Source organism: Accipiter gentilis, chromosome 36 (genome assembly GCF_929443795.1).
Source record: "Accipiter gentilis chromosome 36, bAccGen1.1, whole genome shotgun sequence".
Lineage (NCBI taxonomy): Eukaryota > Metazoa > Chordata > Aves > Accipitriformes > Accipitridae > Astur > Astur gentilis.
The window spans coordinates 1,452,864-1,463,799 of record NC_064915.1 but is presented as its reverse complement, the minus strand read 5'-3'; the positions used below and the strand labels follow the sequence as shown (position 1 = coordinate 1,463,799).

The 10,936-nt window shown below is 54.2% G+C and overlaps 1 protein-coding gene across 2 annotated transcripts; it reads right to left on the bottom strand.

The window, feature by feature from the left end:
- Nucleotides 1–241: 241 nt before the first annotated feature.
- LOC126034922 (zinc finger protein 692-like) lies at nt 242–10,466 on the bottom strand. Of its 2 annotated transcripts, none has more exons than XM_049792844.1 (12): nt 10,410–10,466; nt 9,287–9,483; nt 9,141–9,172; nt 8,305–8,727; nt 7,574–7,622; nt 7,242–7,388; nt 6,688–6,816; nt 3,595–3,657; nt 3,227–3,305; nt 2,672–2,786; nt 2,260–2,359; nt 242–1,788 (listed from the first exon to the last, which is right to left on the bottom strand). In XM_049792844.1, the coding sequence occupies exons 2-12, from the start codon at nt 9,472–9,474 to the stop codon at nt 1,350–1,352; spliced, it is 1,764 nt and encodes a 587-aa protein (XP_049648801.1). In that variant the 5' UTR covers nt 9,475–9,483; nt 10,410–10,466; the 3' UTR covers nt 242–1,349. The 2 variants fall into 2 exon arrangements, with proteins under 2 accessions (XP_049648801.1, XP_049648800.1); XM_049792843.1 differs by lacking the exon at nt 10,410–10,466 and adding an exon at nt 10,304–10,388.
- Between the last annotated feature and the right edge of the window lie 470 nt (nt 10,467–10,936).

Below are 10,936 nucleotides of genomic sequence, written 5' to 3'. Positions count from 1 at the left end.
GTGATGTTAAGAGCTTACATTGCAAAAGAGGGGGGGTCCCCATGGCCCTGCCTTTACCTGGTAGCATCAAGCTCTTCTTTTGAGGGTGAAAAAAACCCTTTTTTTGGGGGTGGGTGGAAGCCCTGATGAGGGGATGCAGCCTTTCTGCAGGCAGTTGCCAACTGTGTGTGCATGGGGAAGGAGTGGGTGGATGAGGGGGGCTGCTCCCCTGTTTCATGCTGTGGAGAAAACTGGGGTGCCCATTTGCCCCCCACAGCCCAGGAAATACCCACCCCCACCCCCCCACCCAGTTTCTGCTTTGGGAAGAAAAACATTAAGCAGCAGGAAAGCAGATGCCCCAGAGCTGGGGGTATTGCAGAGCATCTCTGCACCATCACTGACCCTGCTATTTATCCCTGGTCTGGGAGCGTTCATGGAGTCCTCACAGCCCCATTTTTGGGTCAATTACTTCATTATCAGTTTCTTTAATTGGATAGCCAACAGCACAGTTTGGATAGAGGGCTGTGCTCTGGCTCATCCCTCTCCAGCAGCAAGAAACAAAAAGCTGTGGATGCTTAGAATTGCAGTGGAAAAACCCACCTTTAATGCTGGCCTTGTTTTGGGTCCCCGATTCCCACAGGTGCTCCAGTGAGCTCCATCTTCCCTGCAGCCCCTTTATCTGTGTCAAAACCATCTTCTGGCCTACGCTTGCAGGATTGTTTGTCTTTTTTTTTTTTTCTTTTTTTTCCTGATAAAGCCTGTTGAGCTGGCAACCTTCAAGGCTGAGTAAATATTACAATCCTTTCCAAAAACATTCAATAAAAGGCAAGTGGTGTTTATAGGACATGAGGAACCATCACCGGATCAAATAATGCCCGTTTCCAAGGCCAAAACTGATGCAGCCTCAGTCGCCTCCACCTACTGTTGACTTCCCAACCTAAATCACCCTTTTTTATTGTGCTAAATACAGACAACCTTTGGACGGGGTGTCGAGGCGGGCTGCACACATGGAAATCTCACTCTTCTATAGAGACTCAGCACTGAGGCACAGAGGTGGCTGACACAAGCGGGGAAACCCACTTTTATACAAAATAAGTCTTTATTGAGGATCCTGCTGATAACTTTGGCAACCTCACGCTCCCTCCTCACAGTGAGGGAGTTGAGCGAGAGGCTCTCCGCCTGTGGCAACACCGCTGCGAGCTCGGGAGAAGCTGGGATTTCCCCCGGGAAGCGCCAGTCCTTGCCTGTCCCTTGTATTTTTGGCACCTGCACATGCTGCTGCCACATGCCACGGGGCCCAGCATCGTTTCACTTTACCCCATCCTGCTCTCTGGTCCCTCTTTCGGCCAAGAACAAGATGATGAGTCCTGCTACGACCCAACGCTGTCCATCACCTGGCCTCGGGGCACGCCTGGATCCTGCCTGCTATATTCAGCTGAGGCTGCAATGGGAGGTGGGGTCTTCTCCAGTTCACCACCACTCACCAGGGTGTCCCCAAGCCCTGGCATCTCCAGGGGTTCCACAGCCAACGTTCCAGGTACCTCTGGGTGCTCCAGCCCTGCCTGCATCCCTGCCCTGAAGTTGGGCGGTGGGGATGGCACCATCTGCCGCTGGCCCCCCTCGGCCTGGGGGGGTCCGCTGGGCACTTCAGGGTGACTTTTGCTTTTGTGGGCGGTGACGTTGTCCTTCTTCTCGAACTTCTTGCCGCAGATGTCGCAGGAGAACTGGTAGAAGGAGTCGGCGTCGTGTTTCTTCATGTGCCAGTTCAGGGAGGCTTTCTGGCGGCAGGTGAAGCCGCAGATCTCACACCTGGGAGAAAACAGAACGAGATTCAAAGTAAAAGAATTTAAAAAAAGGTATTACAAAGGATTAAGCACGAGGGAGAACTGGCCCTGCCTCATCTTGATGCTGCAATTCCATGTGGGTTTAGCAAAGCCACCACCCTCCACTGCTGTGTTAGCTCCGTGTGGCTTCAGCACACCCTTGAGGCATGGAAATGCATCACACTTGTTAAATCCCAGCTTATTAAGCTTCTCCAAATCAAGCCCATGCCCTGAAGCTGATCCTGAAGCTGCTGAATCAGAGCACAGCCAGCCTCGGGGGCAGGAACCTTTAGGCAAAGCAAAAATAACAGCCAGTCCTCTGGCTACCCACAGCAAGGAACTTGGCTCTCCCATGGAGCCAGGCACCGAGAAGCTAAATTTGGGTTGAAAAGCGACAGGGAGAAACCCTGACGCAAACCAGAGAGTCAGCGGTTGCATTGATGGGACCGGTACTTACTGCAGGGGTTTCTCGCCTGTGTGGATGCGTCTGTGGATGATCAAGTTGCTGCTGGTACGAAAGGAACGGGCGCAGAATTCGCAGATATAGTCCCGCTTGTCTGTAGGGCAGAAGAAAAAAGGATTAGGGGCTGATCCAGCCTAAAAGAGCAATTGGGGGGCTTTGGGGATGTATTTTAGGAGGCAGGATGCTTTCCCAGAACAGAAACAGAGATGAGAAATGAGAGCTTGATAGTAGGGAGCAAAAAGCAAACAGGTGCAGTAACATTTACCAGGGATGCAAATGTGAATGGTGAGGACGTGGGTATGGTCAGCTGTAGCCCAGCAGAGGTGGGACCAGCACAGGAGTTGAGGTGCAGGGAGATATATATCCATACAGGGGGTATGTGCCCGCATTGAGGTGGCCGACTCACCGCTGTGCAGTTTCTCATGCTCCTTGAGGTGCTTCTTGAAGTTGAAGGACTTGCCACAGCTGGGCTCCGAGCAGGTGAAGGTCTTCTGGTGGACGTGCTGGTACTTCTTGTGGTGCTGTCATTTTGGGGAGAAAAAAGGGGGAGTAAGAAGCCAGGAGGTCAGCGCTGAGAAGCTGCACTTGGAGAAAGCCCAAGGGCACCTTCCAGCGACAACCTCCCCCCAGTTTCGCTCCCTGAAGCATGTGGTAGAACTTCAAGCAACCTCAGGCACGCTGAGCTGCTGCTGAACACACGGGGCTGACAAGTCCCGAATCTACTGTCCAGCTTTGGAAAGCCACAGGCAGTTCAGATTGCCCAATTCCACCTCTAGGACAACAGCCAAAATGCCCAAAACGGAGCCTGGACAGGCAAAACCTGACCCATCAGGTGGGTCAACAAAGCCCATGCTGGCCCCAGAAGAGACTGGGAGTGGGAGGGATGGTTGTGCCCAGCTCAGCTGCACCTCCTGGGGCGTGAGAGGTGGATTTAAGCCCAACAGCTGCCCCCAACCCTCACGTTCAGGTACTGGCGGTTGGAGAAGATCTTGCCACAGCCTTCAAAGTCGCACAGGAGGATCTCGCGCTTTGCTGCCTTCCTGCAGGAGGGAAGGTGGAAAACCATCGTCAGTGAGGACATTAGGAAAGCCGAAAAAGCAGTCACTTTTGGATTTGGCACCCCACTAGGTCTTCCTCACCCATCTTCCCTCTTAGCCACCCATCAAAAGCTTAATTTAAGCAAATAAAGCCCTTCAGGAGGCTCCTATCAGAGCAAGTGTTGCTTGCCACGGATGTCCCACCACAGAACAGCTGAGCTGCACCTTCTCTTCTTCCCAAGGGTCTGGGAAATCGCACAGCAGCTTCCCCTTCCCCACCAGCCCCAGGTACCTGATCCTCTTTGGGCCGATCTGGGCCACGTCCTCATCGCACGGCTGCGCTCGCCTCTTGCAGCTGCAATGAGAAACATCTTGAGTGAGGCTTTTGTCCCCAGGCACAGAGCTGAGAAACTGTGGTCCTCCAACCTCACAGCTGATGGGTTTCCAAGCAAACACTACATTAAAACCATCCTCTGGGTGACCATTTCTCTTTTATTTCTTCCATTTTGGGAATTCAGTATTTTTCCCCATTGGAGCAGGAAACGACATTAACAAATGCACCTTTCAGACATTATAAATAGGAATGTATTCTTTATTACTCATTACAAAAAGTCTTTCACATGGTTTTGGCTATGTCCCAGGACATTTAAGATTGCTGTCAACCTCATGCCAGCCTTGCTGTGTTCACATCACAGGTTTGATCTATAATTGATCCACAGCTCCTTGGAAACAGCAGCTATTTCTGGCTGACACCCTGAAATAAAGAAAGATGTGTTTAAAAAAACAGGTGTGCTTTTGTGGGGAGGAGAAATAAAAAGATTGTTAATAGATGACAATGCCAGACCACATCCTCAGCACTAAATAAAAATAGGGGCTGGTCATCTTTGTCCGCAATCTCTTAAAAATGTTTTATCAGCTCATGATGGCATTAGCTTTGGGAAGTGAGAAGAGGATGAACACACTGAAGGCTGGAGGTGCTCTCTTTTGCTGATAAAATAGTATTTTATCTCCATTCTTCCAGTTGCTGTGACAAAAAGGGCAGGGAAGTGGGTATTAATCACAGGCTGGTAAATAGGATCTCTGTAACCAAAAGCTCAGCCTTCAGAAAGGCACCAACAACTTAAAAAGTTTAGCCAGGGCTTTGGAGAGGGGGGTAAAAGCTCCAAGACTACACTGGTTGCCGAGGCAAGTCAACAACCGCTTTTGTCAGCCACTTTTGCAAATCTCCAGGTGCATCTTTAGGCACTGGTGTACTTTTGGAGGTCTGAACACCAGGGTTTTGAATGGAAAGCATGCAGCATCCAAAAAATGCCAGAGGGGTGTGAAAAAAGTCCCTCTTTTAATTCACTTTTGGCCTTAACTAGGACTACCTTGACCTAACCCAAACTTTTCCACCCTCAAATTGAATTTGAGAGCCTGGTGTCCCCCCAGTGCTACATGTACAGCGGTGCGCAGGGAGAGGAGAAAAGCAAATGCCAGATTTACCGTCACATTTTCCTTTGCTGGCACTGGGTCTCCAGGAGGGTGTTTGTTCTTCCACTGAGCTGTGAGGCAGTTTCAGAGCTGCAAGGAGGTGGGAAGGGCGTTTAGCACTGAAAAGAAGTGGCAATACCATGCCAAAGTGAAAAAGCAAATCAATAAAAGCCTTAATGGAGCGGCACAATACTTACGTGATGAGTTTTGGGGCATGCGTTTTGCTGCCAGTCCCATCTTCCATAGGACACACGAAGGCAAGATGCATTAGAAGGCGGTGTTACGTGGTCACTCAGCTAACTCCAGTGAAAAAGGGGGTTTTAACACCCTTGTATTCAAAGTGTAAGAAAATCCAGCAAGGTGACATCTCCTTGTGTGTCAGACCCAAGAGGCAATGCATGGACCATCCTCATGTTTCAGCATTAAGACCAACCTCTATTTAATACTCTTGCATAAAGACGCAGCAAATAATTGAGTGATGATTTGAGCTTATTTAGAACAGAAAAATGAATTTTGAGCCCACGTGGCTGGGAAGGAGAGATTAAAACCTACCCCTCAGCCTCAAACAGGCAGTGGTAAAGAGTGCTTACAAATTAAATAATCATGGTCATTACCAAGCTGTCCCTTGACCAATACTTGAGGTTGGCAGCACTGCGGTCACTACTCACCTCTCCCCACGGGCTTGAGCTGCTGGGCAATATAGCTAGGCTGTTGTCCTGGTTTCAGCTGGGATAGAGCTAACTGTCTTCCTAGTAGTTGGTACAGTGCTATGTTTTGAGTTCAGTATGCGAAGAATGTTGATAACACTGATGTTTTCAGTTGTTGCTCAGTAGTGTTTAGACTACAGTCAAGGATTTTTCAGTTTCTCCTGCCCAGCCAGCGACAAAGCTGGAGGGGCACAAGAAGTTGGCACAGGACACAGCCAGGGCACCTGACCCAAACTGGCCAAAGGAATATTCCATACCATGGGACAGCCCATCTAATATAGGAACTGGGGAGTGGGGGCAGAGAATCGCCGCTCGGGGACTAGCTGGGTGTCGGTCAGTGGGTGGTGAGCGATTGCCCTGCGCATCATTTGTACATTCCAATCCTTTTATTACTACTGTTGTCATTTTATTAGTGTTATCATTATCATTATTAGTTTCTTCTTTTCTGTTCTATTAAACCGTTTTATCTCAACCCAGGACTTCTACTTCTTTTTCCCAATTTTCTCCCCCATCCCACTGGATGTCGGGGAGTGAGTGAGCGGCTGCGTGGTGCTTAGCTGCTGGCTGAGGTTACACCACGACAGCTGTATAGAGCTGCTCTGGCTGCTGGAGAAGTCCCATATCTATAGGTAGAGACAGGAGTCTCTGTGCTTATGCAGGGGGTCGAACGTATGGATTTTTTGCTGCCGTAAACCTCCAGGCTGCTTGGAGGCTTTATATATGTGAAAGAAGGGCTTCAACACCCACCATGGTGATGGTTTAAGGGGACTTCAAGTCCTGCCCAAGCAGCATATCCTTGCTCCCCAGCCACCTGAGCATGGGGACCAGCTCCCTGAGAGACACAGCAGATGCAATGCCTCATTAAGGCCCCTCAGTAGCAAGAGCCACATGCCAGACCCCCCCTTTGCAAGCTCAAACACCCAACAAGGCCTGGCAACGCAGCTCTGCCCTGCAGACATCGGCACCGCGAGGAGAAGGATTAAACCACCTCAGGGACACGTGCCTTCTGTCCTGCCCAGAGCTCAAACATCATTTATTGTTGGGTTGGATGGTTTCCATCTGGTTTCTCGGCATGGAAAGCAGCAGCATCTCCAACATGCCCCAAAACGCTCGTTCAGTGGCCATGGAGAGATGGATGCCCCAAGACAGGCAACCCCAATGCTCATCCCCAACATCACCACACCACTGCGGCCATTGTGACTCACTTGACCCGTCCACCCTTCTCCTCCGACGGGCTGGAGTTGGTCAGGTTTGGCTCATTTGGGGGCTGCTCCTCCTTTACAGATTTCTTACGAGCTTTGGTCTGGCTTTGTCGTCGCTGCAGCTCAGAGTCACTGGGGGAGAAGACAGACATGGGATAGGCAAGGTGGTTTAGATGGTTGGATGTGGCAGGAAATTGTTTGGATAAGGTTGGACATGGTAGGACATTGGCTGGATGCAGATGGACATGGTTGGACTTGGTCGGACATGGCAAGACCCAGGCAGAGATACAGTGAAAGAAGGTGCCTCCCCGAAAGGCTGTGCCCTTTTGAGCTCAGAAGCACATTATTTAGGTGATATGAGGACATTATTCCCATTTCCTCTCATCTCCACTAGGGTCAGGTGTAGCAAGACAAGAAAGTGGTAGAGATGTAAGGTCTGAAACCCTTCCAGTGTGATACCTGTCTAGACTGGGACAGCATGACTGGGACCCTGTGGACTGGCTCTCATGTGGTCCCAGTCTGTGGGCTCCTTCCCAGCAGCTCTAAATGCTCCTCACCTGTCCAGAGATGGGTGGTAATTCTCATCACGCAGATCATCGGTGTAGGCGAGGTCATCATCCTCAGCAAAGTCCTCATCCTCCTCTTCCTCCTCTTCTTCTTGGTGCTCAGCCCTCTGCTCTGCCTTCTCCTCCGGGACAAGTGCGCTGCAGGAATGCAACAATCAAAGTCAGCTCTGCCAGAATGGGTTTTAATCATGGAAGGTCTTTGTTAAAACATTGGCTGCCCACTGGAGAACACAAGGGATGAGATGGATGGGTCCAAACTTGACCTTCAGCTCCAGAAAGCCCAGTTATACACTGGGGGAAGACTCATGCATGCCACCACTCACCTCCCATGATCTTTTGCTACAGTCCCCGTCTCCGTTGGCACCTGGGGAGCTGCAAGGAGATGACAGGAGTTGCGGTAAGCTGAAGCGGGGCTGGTTGAGCTGGGATGTTGGGAGAGGCAGAGGAGGGAGGAGGAGGATGGGGAGTGGATCTGGCAGCAGAGTTGGGAAACCTTCAGGTGTTGGAAAGGACCTGCCTGGTGCCATCCCACTGACCAGAAGAAATGAGGGCCAAGTTACTTCAAAATACTCTACTGGAAGAAGCTCAACCTCTTCTCAAGTAGCTACTACAAGGCACTGTATGGAAAAAAAAGATTTTTCTTCCTGGTTTTCAGTCTGGGTAAACGACAGGAGCTGTGGCTCTTGGAAACTGCTGAGAGCTGCATCTGCACAGGCTCAACAAGGTCTTCTGCTCAATGCCTGCAATGAACCTGAGCCCCCCCAGCTCTGCTTTTCCAAGGCAAAGGAAGGAGAGAGAAGATACTCCTTTTGTGGTAGGAACAAGCCCAGAAGGAGACTCCTCTATCTGTTTTTCCAGCAAAGGCCCAGAGATTTGTTTTACGTGATGGTGCTGTCAAATCTGGAGCAAGAGGGAAGCAATGGGGTTGGGGCAATATCTGATCCCAGTGGGAAGGTGGTTGATATGCCCCTGGCACTGGGAGAAGGGCTGAAGATGGGGAATCGAGAAGCCAATGGAGAAATGAGGATGGAGAAGGGGACACAGAGGAGCTCACCTGCGTTGCCATCATCACTGTCATCACAACGAGCTCCTGGCTCTTCCGTCCGGTTCCCGTCACCGACGGGCAATTGAGCTGCTCCCTCTGGTTCGGCTTCACGCTTCCCAGAGCCGGACTCAGCAGCCAGCCCTGCTTGCCGGAGCGAGCGCCGGCCGCCGGTGGCCAGTGGGGAGCTGCACCCCGAGTCCCCCTGTTGTTCCTCTCCATGGTGGCCAGTTGTGGGGGTACAGTCCCCTGCCGCCCCAGGGACACCCCAGGAGAAGCTGTGCCCAGCCACGCACTCCCACACCAGCTGGGACGTGCTGCCTGGGGCCGGGGGCTTCACGTCAGGGATGAAACCGCACTCTTGGCCATGACCGTGGGACAGGACGACCAGGCGCTGCAGGGCATCGGCATGGAGAAGGTTGGGCTCCGGCTCGCCTGGTGAAGGTACAAAAAACAGACAAATTGGTGAGAACTGGCTCCAAACTTCGGCTTTTCGGTTGTTCTCCATCGTGTAAATAGAGCGTAGGGGGGGTGGGATGTCTGCAAGGGTTTCCCTTCACCTTTCCTACCATCTCATGCATGCTCTGATGTTTCCACCATATTAAGAGCTCCTCTTTTTTAGCAACCCTCAAAAACTCAGACAGCTCCCCCCTCAAAAAAAAGAGCTGGGGATGACAACAACCCCAACGCAGCCAAACCCAGGGAGCGATTTAGGGGGGTGAGCATCTCCAGGTGCATCTCCAGCACCCAAGCGCTCAATGCAATGGGAATCTTCTCTCTTCACCATAAACCTCTTTTGCACCCAAAATAATCAATGCCAACATGGATTTGGGGTGGGAGGCACCAACCTGGGCTCCAGATGCAGCTGTGGGAGCTGTACCTGTGGTGGGAAGAGGGAGAGTGAGCAAGCTTAAACCATTCATTTTCCCCATCCCAAGGATTTTTAAGGGTTTTTTTTTAAGAGTTTTGCAGCACACGCCACCCCCTCACTGACCTGTCGAGGAGGAACTGGGCCAACTGGGAGTGCAGGGCGAAGCCGAGCTGCTCCTTGAGGCGACACCAGCGCTCCAGGTGCCCCCCGATGCGGATACGGCACTTGCTGCGGCGGGCATCCAGCTCCCGTCGCTTCTGTCGTCGGATGCAATCAGGAGCCCGCTGCCGGCCCAGGCGGCCCGGCTCCATGGGGGGGGTCTGGGGGTGGGGTGGGGGGGACACGACAACACAAAGGGATGGTCACCAGGGATACTGGGGTGGCCAGGCTCCATGGGGTGGTCTGGGGTGGGGGGGAGATGAGGACATGGGGACATGGGAGGGGGATGTGGAGATGGCCCAGCTTCCATGGCGGGCGGGGGGTCTGGGGGGATCAGGGAGAACACAGGGACATGGGGGATGGACACATGGGGACAACGCAGCTCCCGGGGGGTTGGGGGAGCCATGGGGGTGGCTTGGCTCCATAAGGGGGGTGACAGGGGACGTGGGGATGGCGGACGACACGGGGGTGGCCCAGCCCTGGGGGACCACAGGGTGGGAGACCTGGACAAGGAGTGGGGGGGTGGAAGCCCCGCTGCCCCCCCCAAAGCCAGCTGAAGCCCCGCCTCCCATCTAGACCCCGCCCCCACGCCTTAGCCCCACCCCTCCGAGCCCCAAACAGCGTGCCTCGCCCACCCAGCCACGCCCATCCCCCGCAGCCACGCCTCCGCTTGACCCCTCCCCGCCCTTTCCGCTGGCTCCTCCCCCTCATCCTCAAGACCCGCCCCTCCTCCGTAAAACCCCGCCCCTCTCTCTCCATAACCCCGCCTCCCGCCTTCCCGCCATTTCTCCCCCGAGGACCCCCCCCCCGCCCCTCCCGCTCCCCCCTTCCCCCCCCCACCCCCGCCGCGGCCCCGTTCCCGCCGCCGGGCCTTAAAGCAGGCCCTGCGGCGGGGAAGAGAAACCCGACAGGAAGAGAAGGGCCGAGGCTCCGGCCCGCTACCGCCGTCCCCGCCGAAGCCAACCCGCCCTGCCGGCGAACCTCCTCCGCCGGGCCGCGCTCCATCTCAACTCGAGGTGGCCCCACCCCGGGCCGTGCCCCCTTTAAGAGCCAAAGGACCCCCCCCCATCCCCCCCCAATGGCTCACTGCTCAGGGACCGGGACAAGATGGCGGCGGGCCCGCCTCCGCCTCCCTGCGGCGGCGCATGCGCGCTGCTCCGCCCTCACCCGCCAGAGGGCCCGGGGGAAGGCGTCCCTGGCGCGGGGGCTGACGGGAACTGTAGTCCCGGGGCGCGGTTCATCATGGGAAACTGAGGCAGGGGCCTTCTCTGGTTTGGCGAGGGGGAGAGACGCGACGACCCTTGGGATCCCCTCGGTGTCACCCCCCCCAGGCCCCTGAGAGAGCCATGGCAGCGTGGCGACGTGGAAGGGTGGGCATCAGGGCTGCTGCAGGCAGCCCCTTCCCAGTGCTCCCAGTCCAGCCATCCTCAAGCAGCCCAGTTCAGGCAGCTGGTTCCAGGCAGCAGGGACGGCAGGCAGCCCCGGCCCACGGGCCAGTCCCACCGAGCTTTGCAGCTCGCTCTCAGCTGGGAACCCCCGTTTTTTGTGGGGGGTTCTGTGATAGGGAGAGGCTCTTCCATCTCCCCCATCACCCCGCGGGTGCCAGCTGCGCCT

Bases quoted from the DNA above. Each gene is read 5' to 3' on its own strand.
- LOC126034922 (XM_049792843.1), bottom strand. From the start codon at position 10,327: ATGGAGCGCGGCCCGGCGGAGGAG. The intron at 7,623-8,304 runs GTGAGCTCCTCT...ATCTCCTTGCAG, and splicing joins CAGTGATGATGGCAACGCAG to CTCCCCAGGTGCCAACGGAG. The intron at 1,789-2,259 runs GTAAGTACCGGT...GTTTTCTCCCAG, and splicing joins ACAGGCGAGAAACCCCTGCA to GTGTGAGATCTGCGGCTTCA.